Source organism: Tasmannia lanceolata, unplaced genomic scaffold, assembly GCF_043159265.1.
Source record: "Tasmannia lanceolata isolate RefF3 unplaced genomic scaffold, GAP_Taslan_0.1 ptg000013l, whole genome shotgun sequence".
NCBI lineage: Eukaryota > Viridiplantae > Streptophyta > Magnoliopsida > Canellales > Winteraceae > Tasmannia > Tasmannia lanceolata.
The window spans coordinates 16,710,062-16,733,594 of NW_027518690.1; the positions used below are offsets into that span (position 1 = coordinate 16,710,062).

Sequence of the window (23,533 nt, forward strand, 5' to 3'; positions counted from 1 at the left end):
CGTGACAGATAGGTAAGACTTAGCTAATCCATCAATGATCACGATATACGAAGAGTAAATACATGATGAAAAATATGAATAAGTTATATGCACAAAAGATCAAAAAAAAAGATTATGACAAAAGTCAAGAATCTGATGAAAATCCACAAATGGATAAATAGGAATAAACAAACGGATCACGATACAACAAACTCATGGTTTATCCCTGACTATGGAGAATAGCAGTCATGCTCAAAATGTTCCAGGTAAAATCCGGCAGCATAACGACTAGACAAGAAAGTCAAGATAAGGAAAACTCATGGTTTAACTAACTCTAAAAGATAGCGGTCATGCTCAAAATATTCTGGACAAAATTCGGCAGCATGACGACGCTAGAAAGGATAACCACAACTCAACCAAAGTTATATGAATAACGGTGGTAAGATAAGCTCCGAATATGGTTACCAAAGAAAGGTGACCAAATGAAGGGCCGACCAAAGGTGAGAACATATGACAACGGGTCAAATCCTATAAACAACAGATCGAAGGACAGATCATGGCTAAAGTAATGGCAAGCAAAAGCCACTTACTAGATCTAGATCTGAACAGAGAATGGATATAACCAATTGAAATGAATAAGGAACTCTAACTAAGAGGAGAACTCTAATACGCATAATCAGTATATATAGGTATATACACATACACATATATCCTAACCAGGGGCACCAGCCCTAATCTAATCTAACGGAGTCAAGGAAGTCTCGACTCAAGACAGACTTATGAGTGCACTATGACCGTGTTGTAGCCACACAAGGTGAGCTACCCTAATCTACAAATGAGACAAGGCTCCTAACTCTAGGCTTCACATATGTAAGTAACACATGTTCGACCCTATATGAGTACATATATATAGTGTCCTAGCAAGGGTTCCCTAATTTTGGTTCTAAAGGGAGAAACTAATATATATATACATAATATAATAAAATAAAAGTAGGGCCCAGGCATTTCTACAGGGTACTATGCTTATGACCATACCCTTGATGTATAACGCCAGCACACCCAGCATTATACAGAGTATGTTCATCGCTCATCGGCTGCTGTAGAACATCAGCACACCCAGTGTCTATGGCTGCAGCTCCGGCGCATAGCTCGGAAATAGATACAACGGTTCCCTCAAGGTCATAATTACCCATCTGGTACGCGTCATATCTATTCCCTGAGGCCAATAATGAAAATAGTGACAGAAATAAAGAATATGACAATGCATGATGTGCAGTGTGTGAATCCCTTGTTTTAATTACGCACCTGTCTGGTGCCCCTGGATGCTAACGATAGAGTTCCCATTTAAAATGATTTTAGCTCAAATTTCTCCGAAGTTGATAAAAATGGCATTTTTATAGAGTTAGGCAATGTTTCAAGAACTCCCCAGCAGAGTCGCCAGCCTGTGGACCCCGATCCGAGGACGGTGCCGAGGGACGCGAGATCCCTCCTGCAATCCTCTAAGATCTCCACAACGTGAAGGAGAGCTCTACCAAGAAACTCTCGAAACTGTTGCCACCCTCACAGCATAGCATGAGTGGCGATATAAAAAAGAAAGAGATACATCCTGATCCGGAGCCAGGGCTCGAAACCAAGATATATCTAGAAATAACTCAGAGTCGCCATCCATGGACACGCCATGGAACCAAAAACAAATGCTCTGTTTGCAATGGATAACCAGAGATACAAAAGGTCCGTGCCTGATGACGAATGGAGAAGGTCCGAAGAGCGCCCCCAATTCGCCCGAGTGCGAACACTTGGTCTCTTATGCCATTTACTATTAGCCTCGAAGACGTTTGGGTAAAAATCATGTGAAATGGGAACAAATATCCCCGAATGAACGTCTACCTAATCATACATGACTCAGGGATGAAATAATAAACACACATAAAGTAAGATAAAAGATGTGTCACCTAATGACAACTAGGTTATGAGTGACATGCCTAACAGGTGTCTAAGTTCTGGTGGACGAACACATGCATGCTACAGCTAAAGGTATAGGTCTGCGCATGAAAGTAAGAAGACATAGCAAAACAACAAATCCTAAGACTCTAAACGATTTAGCCCGAGTCCTCGGATGATCTGATATTCATCCAAAGAAGCCTACGTATCCCCGCCTCCACGAGAATCAAGGCAACGTAGTTCTTCGCGCCTATTCTAAGCTATGATGCCTAAGACACCTAGCCCTCTATCCTAGACTCGATCTAAAAGACCGGACCAGTTATTAAAGTTTCTTATACGATTATTTAAATTCCAGTGAATTGTGGATTTTCAGGACACCCTATATGCCCTAACTAAATGCAGATTAGCCCTAGGCTAATGCAGGTGGTTCCTACAACCTATGTGTAACTAGGCTGTGTTTCCTAAGGAAAACAAAGGGTGTACTAGCGTATCCTACTCTAGTCATCACTCGGCGATGTGGATCACCGACTGACCGGACGGAGGCGCTCCTATAACTCTAGGACAGACCCCTAACTCTAAAACAAGCACACAACAAACAATCAATCAAACAACCTATCAAAAGAAAAACCTAACTCTAAAACTCTCTATCTAGAAGAAACTCCTAACTCTAGAGGAAGATCTTTTGAAAATGAGGTTTTAAAAGGTTTTACTTATTCAAAAAGATTTAAAATGTTATTTACAAAAGTTTGGCTGGACTTGGGATATGGATCCCAAGCTGCACTACGTACCTCGGAAGAGGATCAAGCCAACGTAGTTCGAAACGAACTTCCTAACTACGCTCACGAAAACTTAACTTCTCTAAACGATTTAAGGGCTTTAATATTTTTCAAATGTTTTTGATATTTTTTAAAGTTTTCAAATGTTTTTTAGTTTCAAATTTCTAATGTTTTTGGATTTTAAAGCTTTTCCAATGCTCTGAATTTTTAAATGCTTTCAATCTTAAAGGGAACACGCAAGTAACACCACAAACTAGGGCAAAGCCCTAAATCTAAAGGGGAAACCCCAAATAAGCAACTAGCGATTAGCGTCTCAAAGAGACGGACCACAACAAGAAAGATAGTGCCCCAAGAACAGAGAAAACAATCTAAGATCCCAAGCAAGGAAGGCTCCAATAAGACTGAGTTAGTCTTGAATGGAAATACCCCTAACTAATGACACCAGGGAGGGAGTACAAATGAGTCGGAGACTCTCTAATAACACTACCAAAGCAAAGACTCGCTCTAAAAGAGGAGGCCACTCTAACATGAGGCTAGGTAAGCCTCCTAAAGGGAAAACTCTCTATATGAGACAAGGCTTGTCTCTGAGACACAGATGACGTAAACAAGGGTTCTGATGAGACTGGGCAAGTCTCCTATATACAAATGAGGGGTATGCTATTTGGACTGAGCAAGTCCCCTAAGGATGGGCTTGGGCTAGCGCCTTCATCGCCCTCATAGAAATGGTGGCTCGCATTCCTTTTGATCAGCCCAACAGATACAAGTCAACTGGAGGAAATCTCCTTGGGGCAGATCGTGTTAACCTGCCCTAAAGGCTTGCATGCAACTCCTTCAGTTCACATTGCAGCACTGGACATAGTCAAGACTAAAAGGAAATGTCCACACGGGATGAGGCTTCATTGCAGACAACTAAATAGAACAGACGAAAACATTAAGCAACATAGATAGGACAACAAATAGCGCAACTCTATCCATTCATCCGCAGGCCAAAACAGCCACAAGAAAAACTTGCCAAAGGCTCCCCCTCTCAATACCTCTCGCCGAATTTCTGGTCGAGTACCAACATAAAAGGTTATTCAGATTATGCCCAAGAAGACAGCAAAGTGTCTAGATAGCTCCACATGTCCAACCCCTTGGCACCAACTCTAGGTAAGCCGAAGCACATCCAAAATAGCAAGAACCCAGAAGATTATAGGAAACCATCTGCTGATCTTAAAAGGTCTAGATAAAAACCTTTTACAGCCCCACATCAATAGTTGTAGATCATTGAATCTGCAACTCCAAAAATGACAGAATAGTCTGTATTCGATAATTCTGTAAGATGGAAGGCCAAGAAAACGCTATCACCTAGAATAAGCAAGACAAGGAGACAGAAGCTTCTAGAAGAACAAACTTTCATCAATATCAACCTAAAGATCCACTCGGAAGAGCAATCAACCAAAGATCCAGTCAACCTAGATATGCGGAAGATTTAGCGGCAATTGTCATGGACACCCTGCAAGCACTAATATATCTTTCATGGTTTAGATGAAGGCTCCAAGATAAAGCACAAAGATCGCCTTACTGGCTGTGTTTTATATGGGCGAGGCAAGCGCACAATCAGAGTTACTGCCTGAAATAAGAACTAACCCAACGAAATCAAACACAGAGGCAGCACAATAGGAATCGAGATTTTCAAATCCTAAACCCCAGATTCAGGATTCAAGGCCAAAAGAATCAGATAAGACTGGACTTATTAGATTAACCCACCTGTGAAGGTTGAGTTTCTCATAAACCTTTTTTCCTGGCAGATCAGTGACACAAGAATCAATACCAAAACTAGCATTTGAAGAGATCAACTATTTTGATATAATTCAAAGACCACAACCACTAAAAAAATGAGATTGAAAACCATATCCACGAACTAAGCATCATCCAATCAGAGAGAGAACGAGAACCAAAAGTAATCACCCATAGCTTAAAATATGATAGGAAAGAGTTAGGGAATCAAAGAACAGCGAAGCAAGCCATGACTAACACAATTCATTCGAATGAACTTGATCGAAAGATAAACTAAGCTGGCGATTACCTCTTCTTGGGTGGGATACGGTGATGGACGATGGCTGGCCGACGATGAAGCTATCGGAAATGAGTTGCTGGAGATCGCGGATATCACCAGAATTAGTAGAAAATTGCTGGAAATGATGCTCGAATGTGATAAAATTTGATTGAACTGTCAGCGAAACTTAGAAACCTCCAAAATGAAATGAAACCCTCCCCCCTAAAATCTGTGCCAGAACGGAGCAATAGCAATCCGGCTCATTCCGATCATACGCCGAAAATGGGAGAAGTATAGAGGTAGGTGGAATGAGGAGGTGGAAAATAACCGGAGCCTGGCCGGATTCCGACCGGAATCTCGTCGGAGAAGACAAAGATGGGTTAGGGTTTGGTGATTCTCTCCTCTGCTCTCTTTTTCTCTGTGTGTATAGGTGAAAATGGGCGTAGCTGTGGTGGGAAGAATAATGGGTTTCGGGTAAGGGAGATGGGGGAATCGGATGGTGTGGGTTTGATCGGATTCCGGCAAGCTTGCCGGAATCAATGGGTTTGCCGGAGGTGGAAAGGAGGCGAAAACAGGGGATAGGGTTTGAGGGTTACAGATGGGGTGGCTGAGAGAGGAGAGTTAATGGATCAAGGTTGGGTTTGGGTGTTGCAGAGAAATGGGAGGTGGGTTTGGGAGTAAAGATGAGGGTTGAAGTGGTGGATTTGAGTGGGGTCTGGTCGGATGATGGTGGAGGAGGCTCGGCCGGAATCAATGGTGGCTGGGAAGAAGAAGATGGGGAAATGGGTTTGGATCTTGGGTTTTAGAGAAGGAAAGATAAATGGAGAAGAATAAGAAGAAGAATGGTGGTGTTGCTTGGTCGGGTTTTGGTGGATGGTCGGATTCCGGCGAGAATCCGACCGGAGAAGAAGGTGGTGATGGAGGGATGAAAAAAATAAAATAAAATTGGAATGGTCGGAGAAGATGGGTTGGCCGGCCGGAGATGATGGGTGGAGAAGATGGGATTTTCTCTTTCTCCTTCTTCTTCTTCTTCTCCTTCTCTGCTCTGCTCTGTGCTGCCCTCTCCTGAAAAAAATGGGAAAAGCCCCACCCTTATAAGCCTCAGTTCGATGGGTTTTTGAGAGGAAATGATATTTCCAACCCCTCTTAATCCTATGGACAGCCCACTCCAGTGTATTTACCACTACTTTTTCTCACAGCAAAGGGGGGCTCGGGTATAGAATAGACCCTAAAGGAAATGATATATTTTACCCCCTGCTATCCCACTTGGACAGCCCACCTATAGTATATGTATGGCTATTCTTTATATTAGCAAGGGCGGCCCAAGTAGAAAACAGAGGGGGAAACTTTTTTGCAAAATATCCTCTCTCTTTTGATCCCAACCTTCTGATTTGATCCAATAGCTCATAGACATTGCTTACAACAGAAGCAATAATCAAAACTACCGAATTACCCTTGTAGAGGTTGCAAATCCCCTTTCTACCAGACAAAGATATCCTGCATTTTATAGATAAAGGGAATTGATATCAGCACACCCAAACTGGATGATTCACTCCCCTTCTGCTCACTTTAACAAAGACAAAACAATACAACATTGATAACGGCATAAACTTGGCTTGTCTTATTTTCTATTTTTCGTCCGATTGCCATGAAATTTTGCAGGGGGGGCCTTGGGGTTATCAATAATCTCTTGGGGAATTTGTACTCACAAATGCGCACAACAAGACGCCTAAAACTCGAGCCTTCTTCTCATTTTGGGCCCAGCTCTTCAGGAATCTTTCAGATCAATTTTGGGATGCTCCGGGACTCGGAATTTGGGAATTTTATTCGAATTTGGGGAAAAAGGGTCCAGTCAAAATGGGGTGTCTACAATAAGCACAGCAGTAAACTACCAAAGCAATAGAATAAACACACTAGCATGCGAGCCTATGTAAGAGATAATGCTGAGAAAATAATAATCAATCTCCTGCTAGGAGAGTAAGCAAGCTAACAATAGCACATAAGAAGTCAAATATAAACACACAATGAGCTAAAAGATACAGGGAAAGAAATGAATCGGAAAATCAACGGTACATGAGGAACGAGAATGTCAGGGAAAAGAAAATGTAGCGTACGATAGGCTCAGGGAGCGATTCTAATGAATCAAGCTCAGCGATCCTGATCCGCTAAAGATCGGATAAGTCTCACGATCGTCATAGCCTATCGTTGGGCTCAGCGAGGACAATCCCTATAAAGGGGCCACACTACGTCGTCGCCCGTCCCAAAACTCGATAAAACGTCGGAAAACTGATAAAACCAGCAAATCACGATCAAAATCGGAAATGAAATGAAAGGAAGGCTCTGAGTGACCTAGCAATCACCATCCTTGCCCATTTTGGTTTTTGTATTTTTGAGAAAAGCTTGAAAGATATTTTTAGATGATGAAATGATTTTTTTGAAGGGTTTAAAGGATTTTATTAAAAAGTTTGACTGAACTTGGGACGAAAATCTCAAGCTGCCTACGTACCCTGTGGAAAGGGATCAAGCCAACGTAGTTCGAAACAGCTTTTCGAAAAACGCTTTTGTGTTTTTTGGATTTTTGTTATTTGATTTTTATGTATTTTTATCCCTTTTGATCGAAATGGGGTTTTGGCTAGGTTGTCGTCCGTCATCGCCTTAACCCGACGAGTGCTCCCAAAATCGATGGGGCTTCCGAAATGCGAAGAGAATCCCAAGGAACGTGTGAAAAGATGAACCCCAACAAGGAAATGAATGAATCCCTAACCCTGCAGAAAATGATCATCTCGGAGAGGAAGGAACCCTTGAGTCCTGTAAGAAAGGACGGCCTCCAAGAAGGGAAAATCCCTAAGCCCATGAGAAATGATGGGATAAGCAAAGAGACATGAAGGGCGAAGGGATGGCTCAAGAAACATTCCATCATCGCCTTAACCCCAAGAAGACTTTTGAAAAATGAATGACGAACTTCAGAAGAAATTATAATCCAAGTCCTTAGGCAGGTACTTACAGAAATCATGGATAAAATGCAATGCCCAAATTCAACATACAACATATTCCCAGCTCTCCAGACCCAAATTCCAAAACTAATACACTCAAAGTATTGGGAAAACAAAGTCAAGATCAAGCTCAGAATCAGCTTAAGTACTTCCATTCGATTATCCAATATTTGAAAGATCAGAGTAAACAAGAATTGGGATATGATTCCATACGCTCATGCTTTTTCTCATGCAATTTCTATCAGTAGTAAACCAAGATAAAACTGAACCAGGGTCTATTACCACTAACAAACACAAAGGTGGAACAAATCCTGGAATAACAAAACCCTCATAACTTGAATCTTAAGATCGATGAAACGCCACAAAGAAAACTGAGAAACCAATCACTTGGCCTGGAATCTATAGAAATACCAAGAACAAAACCTTTGTAGAGCCAAACTTATCTAATATGGAAATCAAATAAGCAGCAGATCAGACAGTTAGGACTCATGATCAATCTCATACTAGCATGAGTATCAAAACAAAAATTCAATAAAAAAATTAAGATCAATATGCCAAACTAGGGACTGAGATAGAAGGAGGAAATAAAGAAAAGGAATGCGTTACCTTCTTCTTCGCTTGACTTTTTCCTAAAATTGTGGGATGGCGAGGGTTGCAAGGTTGGATCCAGCGAAGAGATGGCAACAAAAAATGGTAGCGGACCCTCTTCCTTCTTTGCTCATCTCTCTACTGAGCTCTCTTACGATTTTTTAAAGCCTTTGAAAATGGTGGGATCAAATGACCCAATTTCTTCTACCCAAAGCAATGTCCAGACCCCAAACCCTTCTTTCTCTTTGACTCTCTTTGACTGGAAAAGGAAAAGGGGACAGAGCTGCTGGGAGGAGAGTTGCTGGAATCAAGGGTGGTCACCGGAGTTGCAGGTTTTGACCGGGGAAACAATGATGGAGGCGGATCGGTGGTGAAATGGTTGGACCTAAAGGTTGGAGGTGGCTGAAATAGGGGTTGATGAGGTGGAGAGATGGCTGATGTTAAAAACAGGGGATGAGGTGGGTTTTGGAGTGGCTGCAAATTAAATGGTGGTAATGGAAGAGATGACCGGATGGGGCGAGGAGACTTGGTCGGTGGAAAATGGAGGGTCGGATTTTGGGTTAAAATAGTGGTGTGGATGAGAAGGGTTAATGGTGGAGATTTGCAGAGGTAGCTGACGGTGGAAGAAGAGATGGGTTTCAAGGGCAGAGAGGGGTTTTTGGAGGTAGTGAAGATGGCTTGGCCGGATTTGGAATACGGCTGGAGGAGGAGTTGGGAAAAATAAAATGGGTTCGGTGATAAGGGTAAAGGAAATGGTGGGGGATTTCAATGGAGGTGGAGGTGGAGGTGGAGGTGGTGGCGCCGGATTCCGGTAAGGCCACCGGAATCAATGGAGGTTGGGGGTGAGTTTGAAATGGGTTTAGGTGTTGAAAATTGAGGAGGTAGGGGGTGGCTGTGGTAAGAGGGTTTGGTGGTGGAAGGGTTGGGTGGTGGTGGAGCTGAGGATGGTGGTGGTGGTTGTCGGAGTTGCAGAGGTGGGTTTTGAGTTTTGGTAGATGGTTTTAATGGTGGTGGATTTCAAAGGGGTTGAGATGGGTTTGGGTCGGAGATAAGGTGGGGTCGAGCAGCGATGGTGGTGGTGGTTGTCGGTGGCGGTAACAGAGATGGTTAGAGATGATGGGTTTTTAGGGGTGGTGGTTGAGGAGAAGAGATGGGGGTTGGGCGCGGCTGCTGGAGATGATGGGTTTGAAGAGATACATGGAAAAAAGGGTTTTGGGGTTAAGGTGACAGTGGTGGTGGTGCCGGATGATGGTGGTTCGGCCGGTCTCCTCCTCCTTCCTCTCTCTGCTTGTTTCTTGCAGCTCCCTCCAAATCTCCTCTGCTACCCCTTTCTCTTTTTTTTTAGAAAACTCTCCTCCACCTTTCCCACGAGACTTGCTATTTTTATAGCTAGGGTTGCCACCCTCCTCTAATCTCAACCATCCATTTCCTTCCTTTCTTGATCCTATGGCCCTTGATTCCTTATCCCTCTTACCCTAATTCTATCCTAGAAACCCTAAACCTAGAGTGTCTAGTTGATCCAAGCCCTACACCTCCTCTCTTTAATCTAATGGCCTATGCTTGTGGCTTGCATAGGAAGCAATGGAAATGTCCAATAATGCCCTCTTGGAAATGGGAAATGATATATTATGACCCCCATCTCTCTCATGGGCAGCCCCCCATCTAATGTATTTTATTTCTTCCTTTTGCACTTGAGTGGGCTGCTCCAAGTAATAAAAAAAAAACAAATATATCTTTCTCCTTTTAATACAAAGGCTTGGTATTGTCACACATTCCTTGTTTAAATCAACCCCCTTCCATTTGCAAATGAAACAACCTCACCCTCGCTTTGATAATCACACAAACTCAGCTTGTCCTTTGACAGATTTTAATTCGAAAATGTACCCATTTAATCACGGTCTAAACATTAAGAGACAAGGTAAGTTAGTAAAATATCAAGGAGAGGTCGAGTTAGCATCATCCACACTTGAGAAATTTGTATAGAGAGGTGCCAATACCAAAACTCAGGGCAATTTGAACGAAGGATGCCAATGGGGTTCAGAGATCACCCAGGCTTTCAAACGATTTCCAAAATATATGGAAATGGGCATTTTTAGGGTTTTCGGGTTTGATTTTTCGAAATTTTTGAGATTCGGTTCCGGGATCTCGACTCAACTTCGGGATTGGGATTTTATTCGATTTCTAGAATTTATTCGATTTTGGGAAAAATGGTCCGGTCAAAATGGGGTGTCTACAGGTTCATAAAGTTGAGCCGAGCTTTAAAGCTCAGATTATGTTCATATATATATATATATATATATATATATATATATATATATATATATATATATATATTACTTAATGGTATTTATTTAATGTGTTTACTAAACGAGCTGAACCTGAACCCGAACCCAACCAAGCTCGAGCCTGGCTCGGCTCGGCTCATTAAAAGCTCGGCTCGGGCTCGTTTGTTTACTAAATGAGCCGAGCCGACTAATGTTCGGCTCGGCTTGTTTGTAGCCCTACCTTTATTGTAGAGATCAAAGAATTAATTGGAAGCCTTTCTCTTTGAACTTTGCCATTGGAAGAAAGATAGAGAGAGAGCGACGAGTGAAAACAATTTTTACAAGAGGGGGAGAAAGGGGGGGTCGATTTTCCAAGGCTCTAAGCTCTGGAAAACGTCCAACCCTTTCCCATATTTAATCAGAAAGAGTTTGGTTTGATAAGTCCTTGTATTTCTCTCCCAATTCTTATCCAATTGAGAATAATAGTTACATTGGGACTCCTCAAAGCATTGGGACTCTTCCCAAACGTCCAAGGCTGAGTGGAGCGCCCCTTACTAATTGGAAGATGCATATTTAAGTCACTCTCCAGCCCATTAAGGCGTTATCCAATAAGTGCTCGAGTTGGACATGAATTACTTAAGTCTAGAAGGTTCATTTGGGCAATTCCTAGCCAAAGAAGAGTTCTAGTGCAACTCAAACTCCTTGACAAATTGGGAAACGTTTTCCACAGCTCTCCCATCTTTTTGGGCATGTAGTAGGCCCTACCAACCTTATCCAAAGTGTATTACTATCCCAATTCCCAATTCTGTTCTAATTCCATAACTTTTGCAAAACCAGTTTGGGAATAACTATCCACATTTGGATTTCACATTATTATACTTATTATTAATCACATTAATAATATATAATAATGTATAATAAATGAATAATTAATTATCCACTTAATTAATTAATAACTCGCATCCAATGGGAGTTATACGGCTCAAATTTCATTCTCAAAAAATTTCTTACAGTCTCTTCTTACTTACCTAACAAAGACGTGTGTGTGTGTGTAGAAATTACATGGTGTAAGGGCTTACAACAATAAGGCCTTTTGTACGGTGGAAGTACCACCCTTGACATTTGATCCAACAGCAGCTCCTCAAAAAGCTCAAAAAGTGAGCTGTTGTTGGATCAAATATCAAGTGCGGTACCCCTACTGTATTGTTGTAAGCCCCTACATCATATAAAATCTCATATATATATATATATATATATATATATATATATATATATGAGAAAACCGTTTTCTCATATACATATGAGAAAACGGTTCCTACACATAAGAGTTCTCTACACACTAGCTTAAAATACAGTGGGGGGCCACATTGTTTGGGTGATCCAAGCCATCCATTTTAAAGGCCCTCACATAGATAGGCTGTCTACAAAAAATCAGATCCATAGGATCATCCCAACCCTGCGATTTGTAGAGGTAAAATGGATATCTTTAAACCTTCACAAATTAGTCCATTTTTGGCCTCCACAGTTCGAATGGTTAGGATGATCCTATGAATCTGATTTTTTGTGGACACCCTATCTATGTGAGGGCCTTATATATTAATGGTTTGGATCACCCAAATAATGTGGCCCCCACTGTATTTTAAGCTAGTGTGTAGATAACTTATCTACACATGTGTGTAGGACCCGTTCTCTCTCTCTCTCTCTCTCTCTCTCTCTCTCTCTCTCTCTCTCTCTATATATATATATATATATATATATATATATATATATATATATATATATATATCAGCATTAATCTAATAGATCGTATCCATCTGGGCAATTACATAAAATGCGGAACCCTAATCCATTTAGATCTTACTAGGTCATTCGAGTTATGAGTGGGATGATCGCAAGGATCCGATGGTCGATCCTGCAGAAGTCTCACTGCGATCTCGCTCTGCAATCTTACTACTATCGAATTAGGTCAGTGGCTTCCATTGATACGTAACCCTGAAGATGACTGTCAGATCATCTTACCCCAAATAGAGCGTGGTTTAAAAGTAGATCTTACCCGTTTCAAAGTTGAACGTGATTAAAGATCCTTTTTAGGATAGAAATAAACAAGGGTTGAGTTAGCCAAGCAACATTTTACAAAGAGAAAGGATTTGCTAACGAGTGCCTCGTTAAAGTTCAATAAAAGGTAATTTTACACCTGTTTTGAGGATGTTACGAATGTGAAATTACTCCTACTTCTCAAAACACGTGTAAAATTACCTTTTATAAAACCTTCCCTAGTATGATTATTAGTTTTGAGAAGCAGATGTAATCATGGTTTTAAATTTCGGTTTCGGAATATATTTCAGTATTGGCCGAAACCGAAATTTCAGCCGAAATCTGGTAATGATAAAAAAAAAAAAATTATTTAATGATTTACTGAATTTCAGCTGAAATTTCGGAATATTTCTTTGTTTTAAAGAACAATTCAATTTCCCAAAATTTAGGCTCAAATGTCTCAAATTCCGAAATTTGGTAAAACCCAAAATTTCAGATTTCGCCAAATTTTGGTTTCGGTCTCAATCGAAATCCGAAATTTCGAACCGAAATTTAAAACAGTGGATGTAATTTCCCATCTAACATTCTAGAATATTTTCAAAACAAGTGTAAAATTACCTTTTACAGCAAAACCCATAATATTAATAGCAATTTATAGTGATTAATTGTGATTTGTTTGCAAGAAACTTGCCCATAAATATATATATCCAAAAAAGTTATAATGGCACTATTTTGTCTTGATTCATATTTTCCCATGTTGGACAAGGCTTCTTATTCTCTCCCCAAAATCCAGGAGGATAAGAATCTCAAGAATCTTTTGAAGCGACTCTGAAATCTCTTAAGAAAATCTCATTTTCTCACATAATTTGGCCTTTCTTTTAACGGAAAATGGAGAAACAGGCTTCCCAGATTTGATAACCGAACTTCATTTTCTAGCTATTACCATTACCAACGGCCGTGAATGGTTTACAGAACGCAACCTCGATACCCATACCTCTCTATCAATCTTTTTATGGCTTGATTTATATTTTACCTTTACACTAAATAACTCTCTCTATCAATCTAATTTGTGACTGGCTGGCTGGCTCTAAGTACCTACCTGTTGATCATGATCCATTAGATTAAGTAGAGGTGAAAATTTGGCATCACCTTTGACAATTGTAGAGAGGGGCAGAGAGAGATAGATCATGTCTTACACATGCATGGAGTGAGCGGATTCTCCCAAAGATCGTAGTTGGGGAAGGTTTCTTCAGGCAAACCAGTGCGCGTCTGGTGGGTCACAACCACGTCCTCCACGAATGTTGCCCAACCTATGTAGGGGTCCCCAAAGGACTTGGACATCACCCCTTTGTCCGGCTTTATAGATTTCAGCCGGTGCCCCATGTACCGACGAGCTCCGATTATGAGCTTCGCAAAGTTACCACCATGGGTCATCACAAATACATCTGATTTCAAGCACACCAAGAAGTCGAGGGCCGCCAAGCTAGTTATGTGTTTCCTGAACCCATCTAGCTCCTCTTTGCTCGCCAACTCTTCCTTGGTCACCTGTAATGCCAAAAAAAATCCAAAGAAAGAAACATAAATGTTCCAAAGATAGAATATGTAACTATGATTGTAATTGTTGAGGTCATTAGGCCTTTGTGGGTTAATCTTAATGATGTTTACGGGGAAAATAAAAAGAAAAATCAGGTTTAGGCCAACGGGTAACAAACTGTTCTCGACTGATCAAGGATTTTATCTGACAGCCTAATTGCTGGTTTCTCAATCTGTTGCTTTGGTTTCCATGACTGGGTTTAAGAGGTTAGTTTAGTGATGTAGGAATAATACAGAGGATATCCAGTGAAAGTTGTTAATGGAGTGAAAGACAGATGTGCTACTATTTCATTTCAATTTCATCCACTATAGCTTTAAGATCACAAAGAGAACTTTACGCAACTTAGTCTTCTAGTCGTTGGTCAACTAAATACTTTCTCATGCTTTCAAGAACTGCACCCCACAATGTTCGAAATTCTCAACTTAACACGCCCCCTAACTTCGCGACCTCCCACTACTTCATCTACCGAAATGACCGGGCAGATCTCATGTATTCTAGCATTCAACCAGCTCATGATCCTTAGGCTATACAGCATGGAGCAGGCAGAGAGATGAAAGGACCACAATATCCTGCTAAGTAAAGCTAAATAAATGGAGGCAGAGAGTACCAAATTGGGGAACATGTTTCTAAGAGGCGCCATCCGGTTATGTCCTCCGTAGACCTGCCCAGAAGCAACATAAATTTGAGTTTCTTTAGGGTATCCCATAGCCCGAAGGATCACAACCACTTCTGCAGGCTCAAGGGGGCACCGTCCTTCCTTTCTCTTTTGTATGGCCTGCTGCCAAAGATGAGACCCATTCTGCAGACAAAGCTACCATCAGACCAAGCAAAATTTATTATTGACTCGGTGTTTTCCACAGGATACAGAGTTCGAGTTACCTTGTACCGGCGAGGCCATTCCTTCTGCCGATATGCAGCCATCATAGCTTTCTCCTTTCTTGTCCCAACAAAGTCGCAGAATGCAAGGCCCACCATCCCCTTTTCAAATCTCAAATGTAGTGCCCTGTTAAAAAAAGCGCAATTTTTTTAGCAATGGAAATAGTTTGCCTAATGATGCCTATGATCATCGTAGTTGGTTTCGAGCTATGTCACAAATATCTCTGCGATTTTCAAAAAATGGCGTTTTTATACCGACAATTTTGATAAAACGACAAAATCTCGAAATAATCCCGAAATCTTTAAAAATGTAGAGATATTTTCATTTTTATTATAAAATATCATGATAATATCACGATATTATCCTGATAATTTTACAATATTTTTATTTTATATTTTTCTTAAATTTTTAAATATATTTTTATCATCTTTTTCCCCAATATAGACCCGAAAAAAAAATTGAATATATCGCAAGATTTTCCCTTGCCGAGAAATTCCCGAGAACGATATTTGTGAAATAGGTTTCGAGTAGATGAGCTACTAAAGCAAGAGAACCACTGTCAGTTACATGTAAGGATTTGAACTGCCTGTGCGGTTTCTCATTCTCGATGCTAGATGATCTGCCATTTCCTCGATCTCAGGTAGGAATTTAAGAGCGTGGTAATTCACCCTGCATCTTAACCTATTAATTTCTGGCGGAACATTATCATACCTGAAAACAAGAAAGTTACAAATATTAATTAATGATTAATTATTGCAACACATGTCGAAGCAGCATGAGAGAGTATATAACATACAGACAGAAGTTCCAAATTACCATAATGAGAAGAAAGGTAGAAAATGGTATGGAAATAGCTGGTAGGATACAAAAATATTGGCATCCATGACTTACCCCAACCTATCAACGAAAGGCTTTAGAGCCATTATTTTCTTCTCCTTGATCCGAGGTAGTACATTGTCAATATAGAATTGTGCTGGAGCATACTTTGGGATGTTTTTTACAGTGCGCCTGCCATAAATACATGAAAATCCTTTCAAAACAATCAGCCCCAGCAAAAAAAAGGTTAATAGTACACGTTATTTCAAACAAAGTTAACGTGAAATTATTGAAAAAATTTCACATTAGAAAGAGAACAGGACCACACATGCTGTGTAAACTTCCCAATCTCAAGACAAACAGATCATAACATCAACAAAATGGCTCGAAGTAAGATTACCACTTAATAATCCTGAAACAGGACGCTATTTCCTAGTACCCGTCCTATAAAGTATGTGGGTGACTATTTTTGGAAAGGATAAAGCTTTAGGGCTCTCAAAATAAATTTTTACCTCTCAATATAAATTTTAGGAAAAAAGTGTTGTAATGTTGTATTGTAATCATCTCATGGACTAAAGCAAAAAAGAGGATCCCATATAGTTTAACTGATATTTTGCGCAACTGGTGGGTGATCATATGGGACAGAACTATTCGGACTAAACCAACGCTGAGGTGGATGCCACCTCCATCGGGTTGGGTGAAACTGAACTTCAATGGGAGCTCTATAGGCAATCCAGGTAAGGCTGGAATCGGGGGTCTGATAAGGGATGACAGGGAAGCAATCATTATGTCCTATTCAGGACTGGGAGGGGAATGTGATGCAAACGAGGCAGAAGTAAGAGCCCTTATGTTTGGACTTCGATGGGCCTTTGAACATGGCATAAGGCATCTTATTGTGGAAGGGGACTCTGCGAATGCAATTAGGGTGGCGTCAAATGCCTCAATGGGTCCGTGGAGGATCCAGGGGTTAATTGCAGAAATACTGGATCAAATACGAGTATTGGAGCCCAGAATTGAACATCGAAGGAGATAGGCTAATGAGGCAGCAGATACCTTAGCAAAAGGAGGAGTATGCTGGTTGTTGCTTCTTAAACTATCTAATGTTAAAGGTTATGTAATTGTATTCATTTTCTTTTCGGTGTAGCATGGGACATCTTGTCCCTATTTTAACCATTAATGAAATTGTCATTTTTTAAAAAAAAAATGTTTTATTGTAATGATTTGTATTATTTCCATGTACAGTCTTTGTATCTCAAGGGGAGAAACGAAAAGTATGGACTCAAGAAATCTATCTAAGGCCTGAAGCAGATCCTCTCTATTTACCTACCACAAAGAAAGTATGCATAAGATCTCCTAACAAATATTGGTAATGTAAATGTAACCATCGACACACTCAGATGTAAAACCTATTGATCAACCCATGGAGTTTAATTTCAGACTATTGGCAAATGCCAGTCAACCTCTTGATGATACAAGACGATATCATGAGATTGTAGGTAAGTTGATATACTTGACTATCACTCGTCTTGATCCCACCCATATTGTTGGTGTCATTAGTAAGTTTATGCACTCTCCAAGGACTTAACACATGGAAGTGGACGATGGTATTATAAGGCATCCTCTCCAGGTCGTGGCATTCTATACAGAGACACTAGACCTCCAGACCAAGGTTTCTTTTTTCGAAAATTGACAAATATATTTCATACCAGCAAAATTACAATGGAGACCAGTAATCCCACTAGATTTACATAGTATGAATTACCGAGGAACATTCTCCTTGGCCCAAAATAGAACCCTTTACGCCTTAAATTACCCAAAAGCTTTAATTAAATCAAGCCCAGCAAAAAGTGCCCCATTTGTGGAGCCCACAAGTCAAGATCGTGACTGATGGTCAGAACAGGAGTCAAGACCCTTGCTGCCTGCTCAAGCTATGAGAATATCTTACAATCCACACAAACGAAAGACTCAATTCCTTTGCAGAACCCTTAGAAGATTGTCTTATCCTAGCATCAAACCCGTTCTAAAGCCTTTAGAAGCCTCACCAAGGACCTTTATTTCTTGAGATCCCGTCCCCTTCTCTGCACAACGGGAGGAAAGGCAAGGCATTCATCAAAACAGACTTGTCATCGCCATCTAGATAGTCATTCAGTTTGTACTTTTAGACAAGTCGCCTAAGCCGAACACCTTTCCAACTCCTCCATAATATACTGGATTTAGAAATCCGGCATATCAAGTAGAAGGTCCTCCAGAATCCGATCCAAGAATCCAGGATTTTTTCTGCTCGCAATCCTTTCTTCCACCAGCCGGATACCCACTGCCTGAGTAGCTTCCCAGTTTTGCCTCCTCACAACCCTTTCTTCAATCACGAGTAGATTAAAGAAAGGGTGCTTGTATAGCGGCGAGTGGGTGTCTTTGATCGAAGTAAATCCACAGAGGCTGTACCAAGTGAACAGCCTGTCATGAGTCTCTAACTTTAGTAGTTTCTAGTGCCCACGAAGAAGATCTCCCGATAATTCTTTACGAGTTGGGGCATTGATGGAAGCCCTTTCTTCATTATAAACCATCGTTCTCATCCTCTTAAGGATATTTTCTAATATCATGATTTCCATCAATAGCCGTCTGCTACGTCCTCCAGGGCAAGAAGAAGATTCTCTTGTACTACCAAGGTTTTCCATTCCTTCTTTGTTGATGGTGAGGGCAAATGATACCAAGAAAATCCAATGATATCTTGCTTGTGACTTTTGTGCCTCTTCAAGGTACTGAACTAGAGAGATACCTTTTAAAACCAATCTCAAAGCTTAAAAACTTTCGCTCCTAGAAAAGAGTGCTAAAACCCACTTCCCAACAACCAAGAAACATAAGATAGTGACCTAAACTCATTAATTACTTTGGCCTCCTGTCTAAGACATGACCTAAAAAATGGGGCCCCCAGCCCCAAAAAACCAATATTTTCCGGGGGGAAACTAATGGATTAGCCATAAGCGGATCCAAACCTAGCCGATTTAGAATAAATTTTTAAGAAGTTTAGCAGCCCGCTGTTTTTCTTCCTAGACCCTAAATTTGTGACCAGAAGATTCTCCAAAATATTTATAAGGAGATTTTCTTTTGATCTAGGCATCCTGGCCAACAGATTTAAACCATTGTGATAGTCGATACGGGCCCGGTAATCGAAGGTGTTCCTTGTTTTGAATGGAGGCCATCTGACTTACTGTTCTTTATGAGCAGATCCAGCCAGGTAACTTTCCGCCTAGGGGCAGGAGGTTGATTTAGCTGTCTCGGGACCCGCCAAGGATAGACAGGAATGACCTAGATTCCTATTTTCAGGTCCCACCACACCTTTCTCGAGTCCTACCTTAGGTCCATCTTTGGGTGGCACTGGCGGAAGATTTGATTGGTTGGATTTGAAATTTGAAATCATCACGGGATCCGAAGGTTCGCCAGGCAGCCACCCCTGACTCGCCAAGGATCGAGCCTGTGAGCGGGTATCTGATCCAGGAAGGCCCAAATAGGTAAGGGACTCAGGAGAACAAGCACAAGTTTTATTTTTCTGAAGGTCAACCCCGATGGTATAGATCTGGTCTAAAACTCTGATTTTAAAACAAGAACTAGGAAAATGCCAACGAGGGGCCTAGGATTTTAGCCGAAACAAAACTCATACACATCTTATGGTTGCCTTCCATCCTGGTTTCCACAACCTTACCAAAGAGGCTCCCTATAGCCTCCCTCCCTATAGCCTCCACCGTTGAAATGGCCCAAGCATGCAATAGGATGCCATAGAAATAAACCCAATGAGCTTCCTCACATTGAATAAACTCCCTTTTCCACGGTGAGAGAGAGGGCAAGTAGTTACACAAAGCCTCAGGTCCCTTAGAGAGAATCTGTGAGGCCTGCATTTCAGATTCAAACGTAAATAGAATCTCGTTCTTCGCCAAAATAGAAGGGCATTGTAAAGATGGAATGTCCCAGAACTTTTGTGCCCAACTCCAAAGCTCTTGTAGGGTCCCATTATGATCTTTCTTTGTCCCTATCAGGCAAGCTTTTAGGGTATCCATTTGTACGTCCACCTCCCTACCCGAGATAGATAAATATGGGCTCCCTAAACTCCTATGTTGAAAATTTTTGCCAGAATAAGGCCAACAATCATCCCCACCACAATCAATCTCTAGCCGAGGAGTTGAGCTAGCACGGGGTACCCATTTTGAGTGGTTACTGGCCCGTTGACACCAACGGCATTTATCTCGCCAACTGAAGTTAAGGTATTTACAGGGAGAGCAAGACCAGACTCCAGATCTATTACTTTCTCCTGTCTTAGATCTTCCTTTAGCCCCCCCCCCCCCCGCCCCCCCAAAAAAAAATCCGCCTCTTTTCCGCCATCCGAAATTCTATCCAGACCAAGGTTTTAAATTTCAATTTTAGTCAACACGGAATGGAAATGGAAACGTTTCAGTTTTGGTCGGAATTTATGGTTGAAATCCTATAAAAATATGGAAACATATGCAACTGGCAGAATTTAAATATGAAACTCCAGAAGGGGAGAGATCGTATATCTAATTCCACCATGTTTGAAGATCGGCCAATAGTGAGGCGGAAAGGTTAGCAAGAGATGCATCCACAAAGGAATCCTTGGAGTTCTTTGACTTTCTTCTCCCCTTGAGGATTTTATGTATTCTACTTATTCACTCTTCATTGTTTGGCCTTCTTCTTTTTCCATTGTATCGACCAGCTCAATTGCAATTCTTCTTTTTATTAATATAATCCCTCATCATTCAAAAAAAGAAAAAAGATTAAACTTCCAGAAATGCTAAAATAAGCATAAATACATACTTAGAAACCATCACATAAGCAAGCCAACCATCCATAATGGCTTAAAAACATCAAACAACTAGTGACATGCATTATCGCACATGTCTGATAATTGGGCACATACCAAATTTGACATGTAAATTATGTAAATATTTATACATAATACATGCACCACATTTCGCATGCAATTCATATAAATATAATTAGGGAATTGCTAGCGTCCATTGCAAAAGGCATTTTGCGGCTGGTCTGTCGCATGTCAGACCAGCCACCTCGTGAATGGAGACAAGTTGCCTAGCAAATCCCATATAATTATTTAATACATATTGATATAGTATACACTATTATACTTGCAATTTTCATTGATGCACTTCGGTCGTTTCGTGTCAGTTTTTGTTGGAATTTAAAACCATGATCTAGACATCTCTACCTATACAGATGAAGATTGGATAGGGTCTTTTGATGATAGGAGATCTACTTCTAGATATTAGTCTATTAGGCGTTTGCGAGTGGAAACCAGGTTACATGAAAAAGAAGCAAAGTGTTTTGACATATTCTAGTACAGAGGTTGACTGTAGGACAATGATTGTGACTAGCGGTGAACTTACATGGTTAAAAAAGTTACTTGGGATTGAGAGTAAAACAACTTGTGCCTGTATTCTGTAAAAATCAAGGTGCCATATATAGAGCCTCTAATCCTGTATTTCATGAGAACCAAGCATATTGAGATACAATACCACTTCGTAAGAGAGCATATGCAGACCAAGGAAATCTCTACTTCCTATATTTGTTCTGAAGATCAGTTGGCCGACATCTACACAAAAGCTCTTTTTAGTAACTAACATCAGTTTCTTTTATCCAAGCTGGGAATGCTCAACATCAACTCACCAGCTTGGGGGGAGTAACTACTTTTGTATGTATCTTTATATCTTATTTCATATTTCAAAGAAGTCCCTCATTAAGGACATACTTGTAATTATCACCTTTAGATGATGATTCATAATTAAAGAGAGATTTCTCCACACATGAGATGCGAGACAATCTCAAGATTCCTATCCTCTCTTCTTTTTCTCTATTTAATTCTTCTTTTTATATATTAGATTCTTCTTTTTAAACACCACAAACATAACTAGATCCAATTCAGAAGATTGAGCATGGGTCAATCACAAGAAAGCACACCATAAGTTTGAAGCATGATAGTTATTTTGACCAATATAAGTACCTATGAAGTAAACAGTATGATTATCGATATCGTGTTGTCTTAGACATGATCCGCTGACCCTCCACAAGTAGTCATAATTCTAATTTAATGTATCAATCTAACATTACTCAAGACAAAACTTTTCACTGAAGACTAAGACAACAAACACACCAGGAACAAAAAAGGATCCGAATGAGGAATAAATCAATGTGAAACCAACATGGGTGATGGGTAAGAAAGAACCCACATCCAGAACTAGGTGGGACGAACAAGAATAAGGAACAAGGGAAGATATGTTACCTAGATCAAGTTACGTGTAGCACTTGGAGTCAACTATCCAAGAAACTAATAACTGATATGAAGTGGCAGTGGAGAGAGACTACCTTAATGTAATTAGATGGCTTAAGAGGTCCCATGCCTTCCCATGGAGATGTGTTCCTTATTTTGACGAGATACATGACTGAGGGGAGGGCTCGAATATATCTTTCAAGCATGTCAGGAGGTCAGCTAATAGCGGTGACGATAGGCTAGTCAGGAAGGGATATCCAAGAAGAGTTTACAGATATTTGATTATCTTCCTCTTTAAGAATGTCCAATGTCTTTTGATTGTCCCCCTTGGAGGGTTACATTGTCTGTCTCTTTGTTTTTTTTTTGGTTGGAAGTCATGTCTCTTTGTTTTCATTTCAGTTTTGCTTTCTGTTTCTGTATCGGCCATCTCGGTCATGGAGACTCCTCTTTTTCTTGAATAAAATTTGTTTCCATTCAAAACATTGGTAATTTGAGAGAATATGGGAAAGAAAGATGAGGAAGAAGGAATAGTATGGGGAATCCTGGCGAGCGGGAAACTAAATTTTGATGGCTCTAGTATGGGGAATCCTGGCCCAGCAGGAATAGGGGGAGTCCTTAGGGACGACCAAGAAGAGGTGATTTGGGCCTATGCAGGTCCCTTGGGCGTAGCGGATGCTACAGAAGCAGAGGTTAAAGCTGTTTACCAAGGTCTGAGTCTCCTTGTTAGCAAAGGGATAAACAATGCGGTTGTGGAAGGGGACTCATTGAATGTAATTCGATGGCTCACTAGGTCTCATAAACATCCATGGAGATTTGATAGTCTATTTGATGAGATGATGGATTGGACAAGCAAGGCCTCGTTTGTCTTCCAACATGTGTGTCGATATGCCAATGTAGTGGCGGACCATCTAGTGAGGCTCTTAGTTCGAAGGAATCCTTGGCTTTATTTGACTCACTTCCACCTTGAGATCGTATCTGCTTTAGTTTATTTTCCTTCTCATGTAGTACTGACCAACTCGGCCCTTTTTGTTTTTAATGATATTTACTCATCATTTCAAAAAAAAAAAAAGATGAGGAAGAAGGAATCAAAAGGATATACAAAGCTAGAGATTCACAAAGAGAGTAGAAATGAAAAATAGGTCTCTTGGAGAGACATCTTGATTTTGATGAGGAAGGGATTGGATTACAGAAGTACGAATGGCGATGGGATGAGCAGGTGAGAAAAGAAGTTTGAAATGGGTTTGGGGGTTTTTGTGGTTTCCAAAGGGTGAGTTTGGGTTCTATATTCACGAATGAGTTAGGGTTAAATTTTGGGATTCACGATGAGTGATGGTGGGAAGG

At 40.7% G+C, this 23,533-nt stretch overlaps 1 protein-coding gene across 2 annotated transcripts in view; it reads right to left on the reverse strand.

Moving 5' to 3' along the window:
- Window positions 1-13,254: 13,254 nt before the first annotated feature.
- LOC143889896 (protein PECTIC ARABINOGALACTAN SYNTHESIS-RELATED-like) overlaps window positions 13,255-23,533 on the reverse strand; it is a 37,524-nt gene continuing 27,245 nt past the window's right edge. For both annotated transcript variants that reach the window (XM_077394291.1, XM_077394290.1), the window contains exons 7-11: window positions 15,976-16,092; window positions 15,652-15,795; window positions 15,087-15,210; window positions 14,815-15,006; window positions 13,255-14,158 (exon numbers count right to left, since the gene is read on the reverse strand). In XM_077394291.1, the coding sequence (XP_077250406.1) occupies window positions 13,799-14,158; window positions 14,815-15,006; window positions 15,087-15,210; window positions 15,652-15,795; window positions 15,976-16,092 (937 nt within the window). In that variant the 3' untranslated portion in view covers window positions 13,255-13,798. The remainder of the gene's footprint in view (window positions 14,159-14,814; window positions 15,007-15,086; window positions 15,211-15,651; window positions 15,796-15,975; window positions 16,093-23,533) is intronic.